Source organism: Elgaria multicarinata, chromosome 3 (genome assembly GCF_023053635.1).
Source record: "Elgaria multicarinata webbii isolate HBS135686 ecotype San Diego chromosome 3, rElgMul1.1.pri, whole genome shotgun sequence".
Taxonomy (NCBI): domain Eukaryota; kingdom Metazoa; phylum Chordata; class Lepidosauria; order Squamata; family Anguidae; genus Elgaria; species Elgaria multicarinata.
In genome coordinates this window covers 11,301,841-11,320,120 of record NC_086173.1, presented here as the reverse complement: position 1 = coordinate 11,320,120, position 18,280 = coordinate 11,301,841, and the positions used below count along the sequence as shown (strand labels likewise).

The 18,280-nt window shown below is 46.2% G+C and overlaps 1 protein-coding gene across 1 annotated transcript in view; it reads right to left on the bottom strand.

Annotated features, from left to right (window-relative positions):
* Window positions 1-8,686: 8,686 nt before the first annotated feature.
* Window positions 8,687-18,280, bottom strand: part of OLFM2 (olfactomedin 2) — a 178,153-nt gene continuing 168,559 nt past the window's right edge. The window contains exon 6 of the mRNA XM_063119280.1: window positions 8,687-9,566. Coding sequence (XP_062975350.1) covers window positions 8,889-9,566 — 678 coding nt within the window. The 3' untranslated portion in view covers window positions 8,687-8,888. The remainder of the gene's footprint in view (window positions 9,567-18,280) is intronic.

Genomic DNA, 18,280 nt, shown 5'->3' with positions numbered 1-18,280 from the left:
AAAAGTTCAGTAGAAAAGAGGCCTTTTCACATCTTAATGGACATACACACCCCATAAGAGCAATAGGGAATAAAACAATCAGGGGGAAATGCATGCAGCTAACCTAATTAAACTATGCCACCATTTCAACCAGTTCTCCCTATCCAAGCAATGTCATACTATCTTTGGTCCAGCCATCCTCACCAGCATCAAAATTCCCGAGGAACTTTTTGCTGCACGTACCCCTCCTCGACACCTGATTAGAGAACGAATGAGTTTGTTTCTGTCTCCCAGGGAGACAATCTTACTCTAAGCTCCATGGCAAGATGGAAGGTGCTTGCCTTTGCTCACATTCCTGAGTCAATTCAGTGTCACTGGGGGAGAGGAGTGATAGGATCTCCGCCACTTAAACTAATGTCCACTTGGCTATGCCAAGAGCCTTATCTGTGGCGGACGCAGGCAGATAGCAAGCACATAGGTGAGTCCTGCTGTAGATCTCAAAGAATTATCGTTAGCTGACAAAGCACAGGGTATTCATCCTGCAAAGTAATCTCTCTCTCTCTCTCTCTCTCTCTCTCTCTGCCCTGTATTTCAAGAGAAAGAGCCTTTCTGAACAGTTCTCTCCTCCTCCTCCTCCTCTCTCCCTCCCTCTCTCTCTCTCTGTGTATGTTTGCATGTGTGCAGTCTGTTGATGCCGGAAAACCTGGCATTTGGATTTTTGGTCACAAAACCATCATTCTCCTCTGTCTCAGGGTCATTTCACACATTCAACAGCAAGAAACCTGTCTGGGTATATCACCATTCTACTCAAAAGGCAAATGCGTATGCCTTTTATAATGCATGTGTGTTGTGTTTATTTATTTGTTTGTTACACTTATATCCCGCCTTTGCTTCCAAGGAACCCAAGGCAGCATACATAATCCTCACAACAACAACCCCGTGAGGTAGGCGGGGCTGAGCGTCTGTGACCGGCTCAAAGTCACCCAGTGAGCTTCCATGGCTGAGTTGGGTGGTGGTGCCTAGAACTTGGATCACCTGACTTCCAGTCTGACCCTCTAGCCCCTACATCACACTGGTTCTCATGGTATAAGGCAGGAACAAGTGGAACAAGTGTGGAGTTTTCAGCTTCAGGGCAACTGTAGTGGTAAATTTTTGAAGTGCAAAAATTTGTGACAGTCCTCATGCTGCTTCCCCAAGAAGAGTCCAAAAATGCAGGAAGCTATGTAGATCTCTCTCTCTCTTTCTCTCTCTCTCAGGTCTTTTGTTAAGATAATGGGTTTTAATTGCCCATTCAAAACCAAGCCACCCAAAAAATGTTCTGCATTACAACAGAGAGTGATATAGCGTTGCTGGGAAAATCCATTTCCTTTCAGTCCAGCATTCCGTTCACACAGTGGCCAACCAGCTGTCAACCAGGGACCCACAAACACAACATGGGTGTAACAGTACCCTCCCACCCATGTTCTCAGCATTCTGCCTCTGATATTGGAGGTAGCACATAGGTATCAGGACTAGTAGCCATTGATAGCCTTCTCCTCCAGGAATTTATCTAGCCCCCTATTACAAGGGTTGATGGCCAAATTGTTGGCCATCACATCCTGTAGAAGCAAATCCCATAGTTTAACTATGCACCAAGTCAAGAAGTATTTTCTTTTATCTTTCCTGAATCTCCCACCAATCAGTTTCATGGGATGACCCCCATTGGGTTCTTGTATTATGAGTGTGTGTGTGAATGACAGATTAATAGTGTTTTGTGGTGTGGGAAAGGCACTCTGCACATGGTCAAGAGTAATTTGCTATAGGACTCAGCCTTGGTATTTAAAGCAGGTCCCTTGGCACAAATTAAGCCATGGCACAAAGTAATTCAACTCTATCCCCCAATTTGCTACTCCTTCTGGTCAGATGGATTATAATACAAATCTCCATGCATAACATCTAACATGCTGAGAGGGGCAGGGGCAGGTGAGTTAGGTGAAAAGGGAAGAAATATCTTTATGCTTGCCTGAAGCCAGCTGAATGGAACAGTTAGCTAAATAGCTAAACTGGAATCAAGGTCAAAGCTCCAAAAATCAGCTCAAGAGGTCATGTTTGAAGCATAGATCAGGGCCTCACACTTCTTGTGAGATATGAACTATGTTTTGGGGTCACATTCATAGGGAGAGGGAGAGAGAGAGAGAGAGAGAGAGAGAGAGAGAAGCATTATGCAGAGACAGCTTCTCCTGACTACTAATTTCACACTCTTCCCACACAGATGCCCTTTCAGCTCACTTCACATAAGGCTTCACAGTTCACATGTCCATCTAGTCCAGCACTCTGTTCACATAGTGGCCAACCAGCTGTTGACCAGGGACCCACAAGCAGGACATGGGACAACAACACCCTCCCACCCATGTTCCCCAGCAACTGGTGTATATATGTTTACTGCCTCTGATACCAGATGTTGCACATAGCCATCAGGATTGGTTGCCATTGAGAGCCTTCTTCTCCAGGAATTAATCCAACCCCCTTTTAAAGCCATCCAAAATGGTGGCCAACACTACATCTTGTGATAGTGAATTCCATCGTTTAACTATGCACTGTGTGAAGAAGTCCTCCCTTTTATCTGTCCTGAATCTCCCACCAGTCAGCTTCAAGGGATGACCCTGGATTCTAGTATTATGGGAGAGGGAGAAAAATGTCTCCTATCCACATTCTCCACACCATGTATATTTTCGCACACCTCAGCTGCCTTGAGGCCCAGTATTGGGGAAAAGGCAGGGAAATAATAATAATAATAATAATAATAATAATAATAATAATAATAATTTAATCAGGTCTCCCCTTGGCCTTCTTTATTCCAAGCTAAACAATTCCAGCTGTTGTAACCTCCCCTCATAGGGAAGATGCTCCAGTCCCTTGATCATTCCCCTTTTCTGCACCTTTTTCAGCTCTACAATGTCTTTTTTTTCTGGTGTGGTGGCCAGAACTTCTTTTTTTTTAAATTTTATTTATTAAACTCCATTTAACAAAGCAGTTTTTTAAAAAGTTAAAAATATATATAAAAACTTACAAGTCAGACAGCGTTTCTAATAAATACACAAACACGATTTCTTTAGTTGCCGAACCGAGCTTGTTTCCTTCAATTTACTGTGGTCAGAGGAAGATTTGTTAAACCAGAGTTGGATGCCACATCTGTACCATTGATGTAATTGAGAAAAGGAGACCATATTTCATTGAATGGGTCATAGCTAAGTTGGCCCGACGAGACTCTGCGGTGGTAGGTTAATTTTTCAGAGCAGGCTATATCCCACACTTTCCCTTTCCATCCAGTGAGTGTAGGGCCCTTCGGATCCTTCCAGTGTTCGGCGATTTCTAAACGAGCTGCCGTAAGGAGGATAAATACCAATTCTTTATGGGTAAGGGAGGGGTTTAGAGCGTTGGGCAGGGACAGCAGGGCCAGGCTTGGTTCTGGGAAGATTATCTGATCAGTGGCCTTAGAAATTATATTGAAGATAGTTTCCCAGAACTGCTTCAGGGCCTTACACTCCCACCACATGTGTAAGTAAAAGCCCTTTTCATCGCATCCTCTCCAACACAGTGGGGAGATTGAAGTCGTTGCATGCGAGAGTTGAATTGGAGTTATATACCATCTTAATATAACCTTGAGGGCTGACTCCTGTATGCGGGACGATATTGTTCGGAGGGGGGGATTTATCCAAATTTGTTTCCATTTTATATCTTCAATCTGTATATGTAGATCAGTTTCCCATATGCTCCTCAGAGCCAGGGAGAAGCCACCGCCCTTCTCAAGCAATAGGTCATAAATTGCTGAGGTCACGCCTTTATCTTTCCCTTTGGATCTCACACATAGATGCTCAAAGGGGGAGAGAGGGCGAAAATCCATCTCGCTACTGAATCTTTTGTTTAAGAATGTTCTGACTTGTGTCAGAACTGTACACAGTATTCTAAGTGTGGTCACAACATAGATTTCTATAAAGGCAGTATGATACTGGCAGTTTTATTCTCAATTCCTTTTCTTATAATGCCTAACATGGAGTTTGCCCTCTTTACAGCAGCCGCACAGTGGGTTGACATTTTCATAGAGCTGTCCACTACAACCCCAAGATCTCTTTCTTGGTTGGTAAGCGCCAGCTTGGATACCATCAGGTTATACTTGAAGTTGGGATATTTTGTCCCAATGTGCATCACTTCACACTTGCTTCCTTTGGATGCCCCCTCCTTATGGAGTTCCTGTTTGTTTTCACCACCTTAAATAATTTGGTCTCGTCGGCAAACAGGAAGGACTTCCGTTTACCCAGGATGCTGCACTGCAGCACACGTAGTGTCATGGTTAATCCAGCCCTGTTCAGAGTTACAGGCGTTACAGTCCCTGAGGTGTTCATAACTCTTGTAATGCCATCATAATTGGACTCGGAGATGCCTGAAAGTCACCTTGGGGAGTTGATGTAAAATCTAGAATGTCCATTTCCCTGTGGCACGCAAACACACATCCATGCATTCAGACACGTGTGTACACCCACACACGTGTACATGCAAGCACCCATCCATGCACACACACACACACACACGTACCCACACACCCTCTAGGACACCCAACCAGGAGCCCACCCAGGGACTCCTGGAAAAGGTGAATGGGCACAACAAGGCAGGGAAGGGGGAGTAGCCAGATGCCCCTCAGTAAAACCTCCATTTACCCCCATGTAAGCGGCACGGAGGCGACTTCCAAGCCCCTTTCTTGATGAAGTTAATCCTGCTGAATCCACATTGCTGATTAACTGATTAACTGCCAGGACAACATAGGTCAGTTTCAAATGAAACTGACCAATCAAACCCAGCCAAGTCCTTGGGACTGCCCCCTAGCCACATCACCAGTAGGGGAGGGGCTACAGAAGCAAAGCACATGGCAATTTCAGCTGCAATTCCCCTTTCTGACCACTGCATGGAAGTATATAAGCTATTGTCCTGCCTCAGTGCGTTGTGACTCTGATTTAGCAGCGTGAGCGCCAGGTCATCACCTATACTCGAGAAGAAACGTTTGGTGCCCAACGCCTTGCTTATGATCTTTCATGAGTGTTTCGATATTGGACTTGGATGCACTCGGACTTGGCATAATTTATACAACAAAGTGACATGGTGCTATTTATTACCATTTCCAGACAGCTGGGTGGATTTGCCTCCCTCCTGCATGACCTTCCCATTTTCTGTGACACCGCCCCTCCCCAGGAAGCACATATTCAAAACGATCTCTGCAAACTTAGGTTGCTTCAAACTATAAAATTCTGCCAGGGGTGGTAGACAGAGCTGTTTTGCCCAGGGCATCATAGGACAGTTCTTGGAGCTTTGCTATTCTGTTTGCTTTTAAAGAAAGCTTCAAAGCATAAGTCATCATTCACTCTGAATTGCAATTTGCTGGAGGCTCCATCGGGCAACTTGCTGAGAATTGCCAGCAACTGTGGGCTCCAGCTCCATTCCACTGAGCTACAACAGTCACTCCGCAAACTATGTGCAAAGCAGTGGAGGCTGGTGGCTCTGATTTCGGTGGGGCTGGGAATCCATTCTGGGTTTCAATCAGAACCAGCCAGAACTCTAAATGAGCTATACAATGTGCTGAGCCTATTTTGGGGATAGGGTCCAGACCTTGGATAGCCCCTGTAGAGTGTTGGCTCATAATGACTGAAAGCCAGAATGGATTCACAGCCCCGCCAAAATTGGAACCCCCAGCCTCCACTGGTGCAAAGGCACTGGCCATGTGCTGCATGACAATGGCTAGTGTGCCTGACAGCATTATTTATTCATTTGAAGTCCCTGTGAGCCCATAGCACCCATCCCCAGAAGATGCTGCCCGTAGTCTCTCTGCATGAGTCATTCCTCCTGTCATGCCTTCTTCCAAGCAGCCTCTGCTGAGAATGAGTCATTCTGCCTCATCTGTACATCAGTAGGGTTATCTAATGCTAAGTCCATGCAGAGTTACCTACTCACAGGGGAGGATGCCCATTGTAACTCTGGGTAAGTCATCACTTCAAAGCTTGCCTCCTTCATAGAAGCTGCTTTATAGCAGGTCAGGGTCTTTGTTCCTTTAGCCTAGTACTGTGTATTCTAAGTGGCAGCACCTCTACAGAATTTCAAGCAGGGAGAGGACTTCTCCATCACCTGCCATGATTCAATCAGGAGATGTTCTGAACAATGACTCATGCAGCAACACAAGGGGTAGCTCCTCCAAGGCAGGCCTTTCTTTCTTTCTTTCTTTCTTTTGTTGCATTTATATCCCACCCTTTTTCCTCCAAGGAAACCAAGGTGGCATATATAATCCTCCTCATCTCCATTTTTATCCTCACAACAACAGTCTGTGACTGGCCCAAAGTCACCCAATGGGTTTCCACGGCCAAGTGGGGACTAGAACCTGGATCTCCAGACTCCCAGTCCAACACTTTAGCCACTATGCCACATAAAGAGGGGCCAATTCCTTTGCATCATCAGCCCCCTCCTTAACCTGTTGGGCAGCACAGTGGGAGCACTCTTTGCTTCAGTTGGCACAGAGAGGACCCAGGGGAAAACCCTGGGAAGAATTCACAGGTATTGCATCTCCTGTTTAAGGGCATCACAATTTGTGTGTTTTCTTCAATTGTGGATTTAGTATTTTTCTATGAACATAGGGCCTTATGAATCTGGCCTTACAGCACAACAGACTATTTGTTTATTTACTCCAGTATTCCAACTTCCAACAGGTCTTCAGAGTCTAGGCAGAGGCTTTCCCCATTGCCTCTTACTGGATCCTTTTAACTGGAGACTCCAAGAATTGAGCCTGTGACCATCAGCATGCAAAACCTGCTCTCTGCCACTAAGCTATGATCCCTTCCCATAGACTAACCTCCAGAGGCTTTGGATTTCAACTCCCATCAACCCCAGACACCATGGCCAAAGGTCAGGAATGATGGGAGTTGTAGTCTAAAACATCTGGAGGGCTTATTCCAGGGGGGGGGTCAGTTATTGTTTCTACATCTTTTCTTCTTTCAGACCAAAATAAGCAGGTGGCAGCAAAAACTGCAGAATTTTTAGCAGGTGCTATCAAAATAAGATCTACCATTTTATCAGAGTCCTAATTTGTCACAGCTCCTTTGACTGAACAGAAGTTTATTTGTTTTATTTACTTATTCTTATTTTATTTGTAAAGACTTGTATTAATTTTGGAATTTGTATTCCATGTAATTTTTTAGAATGCAAATTGGGTAATTTTGGTCAAGTACAATCTTGCTTTTATTTTATTTTTTGGTACATTTCATTTCATGCTAAGGCCTGTGGCTGATGCAAATAAAGGACTTCACTTCTACATCTGGAAGGCACCAAGTGGGGGAAAATCTGTCATAGGCAATGTTTTTATTGTATGTTGTTTGTCTTGCTTTTTTCCTCCCTCCATCATTTCATTTATCCCTCTTCTCCACCTGCAGAATTACATATCTAGCACAAAGCAGGCGGTGGCATCACCCACTGAACTGGCTGTTTAAACTGACAGAGCAAATCCCCATGCTGCACACTGACAATCTGGTTTGACAATTCAGTTTGGCATTCCAAGGTAGAGCTCAGGATGGGGAGAGCCTGTCTTTTCCCAGTCCGTGTCACTTCCACATTTGTTCATCCATGAATCCATTCTGACTCATTTTTGTATTCATCTGTGGCTATATAGACACCTGAACATTTGCATATAAGTACATATTTTTAAACATAGCCTCTCCCCAAATCGGCATTTCTAAATCTTCTCTCAAAATACATATTTTAAAATGCATTTTGATATGTCTTTTGAGGTGCGTTGGAACATGCAGAGAGTGTGGAAGCTGGTGGATATAACTATATTTTGATTTGCACATTAGTCTAATGTGTGTGTGTATTTGTCAGGTTAAGTTTTATTGGAATTCACAAAGACCTAATTCCTTATACATCCAGAGTGAAACAAACAGAGCCAATGAGAAGCAAACGTGTGCAGGGACAGCCCTTGGGTATTTATGTAATGCTGGAGTTTGCAATCTCTGTGGGGAAGTTTTCCTTTCGTACTGCTTTGCAGCTTTGAAAAGGACATGCAGGACGTTGTCATTCAAAGCCAGCATCCCAGTGATAAACCTGAATCATTCCCTTTGACAATGGCTCAGTTCACACATAACACCAACCCTTAGTATGGGTTGTTAAATTCTGGATTGTTGTGAAGTGTGAACCCGGTTGTGCTAACAAACCATCGTTTGTTAACTATGAACAACCCAGTAAAAGAACCCATGGTTTGTTGTTGGGTTGTGATCTCTGGGTTGCTTAAACCATGGGTTGGCATAATGTGTGAGCCCAAAACTGTAGGTTGTTAATGGTTTCCCCCCCAGGCTACAGAGGCAGTGGGCAAGAGTGGTAAAGAACCCACCAGCTACTCTACATGGCAGTGTTCCAGCACCATAAAGGTATTTGGGATACAGGGAGGGAACGGGGGGGGGGGCATAGGGTAACAACCCAGGGATTGAGAAAACAAACCATGGGTTTATGTGCAAACCAGGTCACAGTCATTCATTGAACCAAGAAGGGCTCAAACTCTGTCCAACCTCAATGAGATCGTCTTTATTTGCCACCAGTAAATAAGTAAAATAAAATCAATACAAAAATAAAAAAAGCCCGTCCCACCCAAAGAAGCCCCAAACCTGATCCATGCGTCATCAACCACAGGAGAGAGAGAAAGAGAGAAAGAGAGAAAAAGAGAGAAAGTGAGAGAGAGAAGAAATCTCTTTGTTTTATTTATGTAGAAATAACGGCATCACGGAATTTTCCCAGGCCACAGAGTTTGCAGGCCACAGTGCCCCCAGCCCCCACCCCCCAAGAATAAGAGAGAAAATGAACAAAATGACAATTGAGAGAGTTCAGGCCTCTTTTAGCTCATGGTATTATAACTCCCCTGAAGTCTTGATGACGTGGAAGAGAGTCACATTGTAGATAACCTGGTGGCCATTGTTCCAGGTGTAGAGGACCCTCTCCCGGGGGTTGTAGTCCAACATGGATATGTGGGAATACTGATTGTGGAAGGGAATATCCGTGTACTCATAGCTAGAAGTGTTTGTGTAATAAGCAAAATAGATCTTGGCCCCCGCCAGGTGTGAATTGGTCACATAGAGGGTCCCGCAGATGATGAAGGATTCACCTGCGCTCCGCTTGGGGTAGCCGGTGTCCCAGCTGCGGAGGATCTCCAGGGTGATGGGGTCCATCCTGCTGACCACAATGTTGCCGGCGTTCTGGTTGGTGGTGTAGACGGCCCAGAGTCCATTCTCATCCACCATGAAGTCGATGTCCGAGAAGCCACCCCAGGAGTACGGAAAGGTGTTGTTGTAGCCGGCTGTGTTGAGGCTGCGCTGAACGACGACACTCCGCGAGCGGAAGTGGTACTTCACCACAATGTTGCTCTGGTACTTGTTGTAGTAGAGGGACCCATTGAAGACCACGTGGCCGGTGCCGGCCCAGGGATGAGGCAGCAGGTGCTGGACAAAGTTTTGTCCTGTGATGAAGTCGTTTAGGGTGCGGTACTCCAGGACACGGCGGCCTTTGTAGTAGCCATCCATGTACCAGACCTGAGGAGGAAGGAAAAGGAAGTTAGAATGGGCTCTTCTGAGACTACTCTATATTGGCAAGCCAGTGTATCGTAGTGGTTAGAATGTTGGACAAGGAGTTGGGAGATCTGGGTTCTAGTCCCCATTTGGCCATGAAGCTCACTGGATGGGTTTGGGCCAGTCACCGACTCTCAGCCTAACCTGCCTCACAGGGTTGTTATGAGGAGGATAAAATGTAGGGGAGGAGGATCACGTTAGCCACCTACCTTGGGTTGCTTGCAAGAGGAAAAAAGGCAGGATAGGGATGCAATCATAAATAACAACAAATAGCAGGTTCATTTACATGCTCAAAAGTGCAACCACAAAGAGAACAGGGCACGCCTGAGATGACTGGATGTCCAAAGCTGAACATCTCAATGGAACTTTTCCCACAGCAAAAACACTGTAAGGCTGCAATCCTACTGTCCCTGGGAGGGCAGCCTAGGGGCCTTAGGACAGCTCAGATTTCCTCCTCTAAGAGTGGAGAGGGGAGGGTCCCAAGCCCAAATGCCCCCTCCCCCATGGAAAGCTTGGTGGGCATTGCCTCTCCCATGTCAAAAAGGGGGCAGATTGGAGACATGCCACAGGCACGACAGGGGAGGCTTTGGATTCACTGATCCCAGTTCCTCAGGCATAGGGAGAAATGTGCGCCAGCCTTGGAAGCTGTCAAAATGTCAGTCCAACTTGCCTAGCCTCCCGGAACCTGACACTCTCCAGATGTTTTGGACTGCATCTTCCATCAGCCCCAGCCAACATGGCCAGTGGTTGGGGATGATGGGCACTGTAGTCCAAAATTATTGGAAGGGCACCGAATTGGCAAAGGCAGAATTCTTGGCTGATACTGTTTCCTATGATTAGATATGGCAGGGATCCCCAAAAGTTTTGGACCCGAGGGCACATTTGGAAATTTCAGAAACTTTAGTGGACACCCCTAAAATATGGCTCCCATAGAGGATGTGGCTGGTCACATAATGACTGCCAGGGAGGCCTGGCTAGTTAAGAGGCAGGAAGTGGAGAGAGAGAGAGAGAGAGAGAGAGAGAGAGAGAGATGCTGAAAGGTCTGTGTGGATGGAAGAAGATTGGGTAGGCCAGGAAGCACTTCCCAGCCTCATGATTTCTCTCCCCAAACCTATTTCCTTGCTATTTCTCTCCCTTCTCCAGCCTCAGCCTTCTTCTTCTTCCTCCCCCTTCCTAGCCCCTAGCGTGGCTCTTTTTCTCCCACTCACTCCTTTATCATGCTGTTTCTGCCCCCTCTTAGCTTTCTCTTCCTGGCCATACCAAACAGCTGATCAGTGGCAGGTTCAGGAATCAGAAGGAGAACCTAGCACCCTAATGTTTTTTGATTTCATTTTAAGAGGTTAGGAAGTTGAGAGCTCTAACAGTCAGGAAGTTTTTCCTGATGTCCAGCTGGAATCTGGCTTCCTTTCACTTGAGCCCATTATTCCGTGTCCTGCACTCTGGGAGGATCGAGAAGAGATCCTGGCCCTCCTCTGTGTGACAACCTTTTAAGTATTTGAAGAATGCTATCATGTCTCCCCTCCATCTTCTCTTCTCCAGGCTAAACATGCCCAGTTCTTTCAGTCTCTCTTCATAGGGCTTTGTTTCCAGACCCCTGATCATCCTGGTTGCCCCCTCTGAACACGCTCCAGCTTGTCTGCGTCCTTCTTGAATTGTGGAGCCCAGAATTACTTACTTTAGAGGACAGTCCGCTATTGGAAGGATTGTCAGAGGAAAGTTCTCTATTTGAAGGCATATGTTTGAACGGTTGTCCAGTCCAAGTCCACTTTAAAGACATAGAACCCTAAGAAGGGAGGGGCCTTGAAGTCACCTGTCCACAGTTAGCAACACCTGGCAGTTCACAGGGCACCTGGTCACAGTCTTCCCCGTTATGGTGAGATGCACTATATTTCTTTATTTATGCAATTTATATATCACTCCATATCCAATAAAATATCCAAGCGCTGAACAATAAAAGGGAAATCACCATCATCTTCGTCATCTAGAAGAATATGGTAGTATAAGGAGTACTGCTTAAGATCTACTTGATGGATTTTGTTCATTTTTGTTTTAAATTGAAGCTTGAGCAGTGTAAATGTGTAGATAATTTTTAAAGTTCGAAAAAGTCCAGGGCTCGAACTTTAATAGCACTTAATTTCCTTTGTGCCAAACAGGCGGAGCAGCCCCTCTACCAGCGGGGGATGACAGACAACCCTGCTCAGCCAATCAGTGTGGTGCGAAGGCAGACCCTGGGCACAACCACACAGTTAGACTGGGACCACAGTCAGAGTTAGACTGGCTCCAAGGCTAGGAATAAGTCCTGGCAGGATGAAAAACAGACTGGAATTCCAGGTGGCTGGGGAGAATCTGTGGGTAGGGAAAGGGTTAAGCACCCCTGGGCTGCCCACTGCTTCTCCCCTGCAAATGCCCCTGGCTTCTGCATTACTCCAACTTGGCAGACACATTGGAGTCAGGCATTGTTCCACCCTCAATTTGTTGTCGTGGCAGAAGAAGCGAGACTAGTATTAACATGCTCTTCGACAGCTCTCTCCACTGCTCTGACCAGACGCCAAAGCCTGCTAGCTCCACTCTTTGCCTGAAACGTTTGCAAAGGAGACAGGAAGCCCTGGGTGTATAAACTTTGCCGGAGGCTTCTTTGCTTGCTGCCTGACACCGGGGCTCAATGGAGTAGCCCCCCCGGGGGGTCTCCGCCGCTCTCTTCCCCTTTCATTCTTCTTTAAACAATTAAGCCCGTTTGATGGAGCAGCTGACACCTCCCTGCGTCAGATTAGCTGTGTTCAGTGCCTACGCTGAAGCTTCTCTCTCTCTCTCTCTCTCTCTCTCTCTCTCTCTCTCTCTCTCTTTCTCAAAAGCTCAGGGCTACCTTTTGAAGTTTGAAATATAATTCTCTCATGAAAAGTGGAGGGCGGGGGGAACCCACGTCATTTTTGAAATAAGGTTGCCTGCATTTCCAGCGCCCCTGGAATCGAACGTCAACTAGAAAGAAAATACTGGAAAAGTTTGCGTGATCACCCCAAAGTCACCCAGGTAATAGGACAGGACTGAAGATGATGGAGGGTGCAAAACTGTGGTTGACAACAGGGATGCTGAACCTTTGGCCTGTGGTCCTAACACGTCCCACGGGAAGACTCCATCTAGACTGCCAATTTCCCCTGCCTTATTTCCAATCCAGTGCCAGCTCTGAGTTCGGTGGGGCTGTGAATCTATTCTCGGTTTGAGTCAGAACCACCCAGGACTCTAAAGGAGCTATCCAAGGTGTTGCACCTACTTTTTGGGGAGAGGGTAGGTTCAGCACCTTGGATAGCTAGTTTAGAGTTGGTTCATAAAAACTCATGCCGATGCAGATCACAGGTTCTAGCTTTTGCCACCATGCTCCTGAGATTGTCACTCCACCAAGACAGAGGATGACTAATGGTAGAGTAGAGTCAGGGCTCACATGCATATAGCACTGGGACTTTCTGATTTGCAGGTGTCAGGATGGGGCAAGGGCTCCCTGATTTGGTTTCAGATGCCGAGGCAGACTTGTAGGCTGAACTAGAAGAAGCCCAGCCAAGACTCTGCAAGAGACAGGGAGGAATCTTCCCAGGAGCTTATTAAACAGGAGGCCCAGGCTCATAGATCGCCTTTCCCCTTTGGGAACTCAGCCTTTGTCAGAGGGGGAGGGAGTACCAGAACTGAAAGATCCCAGAATTTGCTGCAGGTCCAAGTGGGCAAAATTAAGCGGAGGTGGGAGGTGGCCTCCCAGATTAGCTGCACATTAGAAGTTGGGTCAAGAGGACCCTCATGAAGGAGGAGTGGTGTAAAAGCCTGTTGGGCATGGTGGGAAACCATTCATTTAGTTGATAGGCAACTTCCTTGCTTTGTTTCACTATTTAGGCTTAGAGGATAGCTCTTAGTCTTCACAGTCACCATGGGTGTAAAGAATAGGGTGACCAAATGGAATGGAGGACCAGACTCCTGTAACTTTAACAGTTGCATAGAAAAGGGAGTTCCAGCAGGTGCTTTTTGTATCCATGCAGCACCTGGTGGTATTCCTTCTTTATTGCAACAGTTAAAGCTGCAGGAGCCCTGCCCTCTTTTGTATTTGGTCAAGAGGGCAGGGCTCCTGCACCTTTAACTGTTGTGATGAAGAGGGAATTTCACGTGGTGCTGCACACATACAAATGACACCAGCTGAAATTTGCTTTTATATGCAACTATTAAAGATACAGGTGCCCTGTCCTCCTTTTCATATGGTCACCCTAGTAAAGATTATATATATATATATATGAAAAAAGACTTTGTGGATTACATGGCAAATCTCTGTCAGCTTACATTTCCATGGAAGGGCTTGGAATCCTGATAGCAGGGACATTGATGTCAGCTTCCACCCTCCTCGCCTTGAGAATTTCCCTATTCCTTCTGAGCTTAGCTGCAATGCTCACAGAAGCTGGGGAGAAATGATTTTCCCCTGCAATGTTCCCTGTTGTAATGCAAAGCATTTTGCAGGTGGCTCAGTCTTGAATGGGCAATTAAGATCCATTAGCTTGACAAAAAAAGCTGCACTTGGCAGAGATGAAAACTACTAGAACTGTTGTTTTGACTCATCAACACAGCTGCTTGCATTTTCGGACTCTCCTTGGAGGCATGGCTATGGGGACAGTCATGATGAGCACCTGCACTTCAAAATGATGACACAGATAGGCAAGATTAATCATGTAGGACAGGGGATAAGAAAATGAATGATGGTTCAAAACTCACATCAGCCACTTGCTCCCAATGGGTGGCCTTGGTCACCCTGAATTCACCTGGCTTCAGCCCCCATTGGCAATACTTTCCCACCCTACAGGATTGTTATAAGGATCACTGTGATCATATATGTGAAACATGTTTGTGCTTGATATTTATATTAAAAGTTTCCTCAAAACCTGGTAGATGGGTTTGGGGCATACTCAAGGTCTAATGATCACTGATAGTGGGGCATTTTCTATGAGATCAGATTATCTAGGGCAGGGAACAGCACCATTTTCAGCACAAGGCCTAAAATCCATTTTGGAGAAATGTTTAGGGGCTACATTCTTGTGGTGGGTGGGGTTGAATGCAAAAGGGGCAGAGCCAAAAATCCCAGCATACTTTAGCTTAAAGCACTTACTGTCAGTCACTCAGCTTTAAGAGAGGCATTCCAGACTTTTAGAATGAGGGGAAATGTGCAAAAACTGGGGAACCATCAAATGATTGGCATTTGGGGAAAAGGGGGGGGTGAGGCCTGGGTAAGGGGGTGCAGCCATCTGGGAATCCCTAGAGGGCCAGATGTAGGGTGACCATATGAAACGGAAGACAGGACTCCTGTATCTTTAACAATTCTGTAGAAAAGGGAATTGTAGCAGGTGTCATTTGTATGCATACAGCACCTGGGGAAATTCCCTCTTCATCACAATAATTACACTGCAGGAGCTATATTAGAGTGACCAGATACAAAAGAGGGCAGGGCTCCTGCAGCTTTAATTGTTGTGATGAAGAGGAAATTTCACCAGGTGCTGTATGCATACAAATAACACCTCTTGAAATTCTCTTTTCTCTACAATTGTTAGAGATACAGGAGCCCGGTCCTCTTTTCCATGCGGTCACCCTAGCCAGATGGGAACCCAACATGGGCCAGATTTGGCCCATGGTCTTGAGGTTCAGCACCCCTGATCTAGAACTATACAGTCAAAGCTTGGACTGGTGCTAAACCCAGCTCTCTACCTCTGGGCAACACACACACACACTGCTCCTTGCACTGAATCAGAACAATGGACTATCTATCTCAGCCTGTTTCCTGAAATCTCTTAACTGGAGACACTGGGAGCCCACACATACGCAACTTGGGCTTTCTGCCATTCTAATCATTCTACTCAGCTTTTTGTTGTTAAGAAGCTCAACTGTGGAGACTGAGTAAACATACCCCAACCTTTACGGATGATTTACGCTTATTTTATTAAATGTTTTCTCTCCTTTAATTTACTGCGTTAAAACACATTTTCACTCTTTTCTGCTGATCAAACGCCTGAGTAGTTTTTAATAACCGAAGAAACGTTGTGATAGCAAGAGGCGGGCAAGATTGATTTCACACTTGGAGGATGATCAGACAAAGTTCCCCTCCTTGGTCTCTTTTGAGAGCTGGGGTGGAAGTATGTGTGTCTGTGGGTTGGGTGGTGTGTGTGTGTGTGGGGGGGGAAGGAGCTGTTAACTTTACTTCTCAATAAATCACTTGCTATTGAGCCACAAGACTTTGCCAAGCCCTTGAAACCTGGGAATCTGTAATCTTGCAAAAGCGTACAAGTGATATCCACGTTTGTGAGTTTAAGAGACCAATCTTATGGTTCCTGGGAGAGCATCCCAAGGACCATAGGAGCACTCAGAAAAACCCTGATGAGGTCAGAAACCCTGATCAAGGTTATTAACAGGGACTGGCCGGCGAGATCACATTACGCCAGTCCTTTTACAACTTCATTGGCTGCCAGTCCAGGTCCGGGCCCAATTCAAAGTGCTGGTATTGACATTTAAAGCCCTAAACGGTTTGGGGCCAGGTTATCTGAAGGAACGCCTCCTCCCATATGTACCTACCCGGACCTTAAGATCATCTACAGGGACCCTTCTCCGTGAGCCCCTGCCAAAGGAAGTGAGGCAGGTGGCTACTAGGAGGAGGGCTTTCTCCACTGTGGCACCCTGGCTGTGGAATGAGCTCCCCAGAGAGGTCTGCCTGGCGCCTACACTGTACTGCTTTCGTCGCCAGCTGAAGACCTTTTTATTCACTCAGTATTTTAACACTTAATTTTAACTTAAATTTAAATTTTACTGTTTTAACTCTGTATTTTAATCTTATATCAACTTTGCTGTGTGGTTTTATCCTGGTTGCGCTTTTTATATTGTATTTCGTTATTGTGTTTTAACCTGTTGGGTGTTTTACTGTGGTTTTAATTTTTGTGAACCGCCCAGAGAGCTTCGGCTATTGGGCGGTATAAAAATGTAATAAATAAATAAATAGAGATGGTGCTCCAACCTCAGAAGGGAAAGTCGGAGATCTGACCTGCCTTCCCCATCCCCTCCCAGCTCATGCAGAAAGAAAACAACCCTGGAGGAGGATGAAATGGGACATTCCAATGGATGGAGAGGGGAAGAGACTGCAGAGGCCAGGACACGAGATGTCCTGAACATTCTCCAGCCTCCTTCCCTCCCCCCTCCAGAGCACCTTTGCTAGATGGGCTGAAAAGTCCATCTAGTGGAAATTACCAAAGACAGGAATGGCCATTGTTGGGAAGTTCGGCCCTTTATGGGCTCCCCAGACTTTTGTGGCATGCTTGACTCATCTTGCTTTTGCAAGCTGAGCCATGTGGTTTCCCTGAGTTCTGGGGACTTTTGATGCATTTTTTGTTGTTGTCTCGGCTGTAATTTGCACGGATAGAGATTTGCACAAATTTTGGCTGTAAATTGCACAGGTTTGCAAATTTTGTGCAAATTATGGCTGTAATTTGGGCAAATTATGCAAATAATGCACAAATGACAGTCAAAATTTGCACAGATTATGCAAAGGTGCACAATTTACAGCCATAAATTCCATCAGCTGGACCAACTTGTTGCTTGCCATGTTGGTCCAGCTGGTGGAAGACAGAATGGAGTCGCCGGGAGGTGGGGGAAAGCTGATGACACCTCATTGAGCTCCACACCACCATTATGTTCCTTTGGCATTCCTAGCCAAAGATGGAGGATGGGGAAGTGAAGATAAACTAATCTCCAGTGTGAACTGGAGGTTCCTCCTCCTCCTCCTCCTCCTCCTCCTCCTCCTCCTCCTCCTCCTTCAGTTAACTTGAAAGGTAGACTGATACCCTGGAATTACAGTGTTGGAAGAAACTAAATTGTTATCTATTCACCCCCCCCCCCCGAAGCATATGGCTTGGGAGTAGGGCATGTTAAAAGCCTCATTCTCCTATATGAGGCTACCTGGGTTTTATGATGAGAGACCTTTCTCTCAGGTACACCACTATCATAGGCACACTTGAAGGGCTCTTGAAGGGAGTTTTTCCTGCCCTACCTGAAGATGCTGAGCATTATAGGCCCAGTATGAGCACTCTTGCCCCTTGAAGCAGAACTTGGGCTGGTTCCACCACACAGTCCTCCCTCCCTCCCTGCCTCCCTCCCTGCTGTTACTGCCACTGCATGTGCACCCCTTTTGCTGCCACAAGGGGGACTCTCACAAAACCCTGCGAGTATTGCTTGGCTCTTGTGAGATCTCAACACATGGCTGAGATCTTGTAAGATGTTATGGGATACAGCCAAGATCTGGCAACAGATCCAGAGCCCTGCAGCAACAGAGGGCTGGTGGCTGGTCCAAAAAAGCCCCACCAGCTGCTTTCTCATGGCAGCAAATGCCACAGCAGGAAAACAGGTGGCAGGGCTCTCTAGAGGTCCTGCTGGATGTGGTATTTGGTTCTCTGCACTGGGCTGGGGTGGAAGAATGGCACAATTTGACGCTTTTCAAGTTCTGCAGCCTCAGCGTACTTCGTAGGTGGGCCGGCCTTGGAGGACCTACTGCATGCAAAGCAGGTGCTCTACCACTAAGCTCAGCTTTCCCTCACTTACTTTTTTCTCTCCTCTCTGAGCTCCCCTCCATTTGCATAAAATTAGGCTGAAGTTTTATAGTGTTTGTATACAATTATATT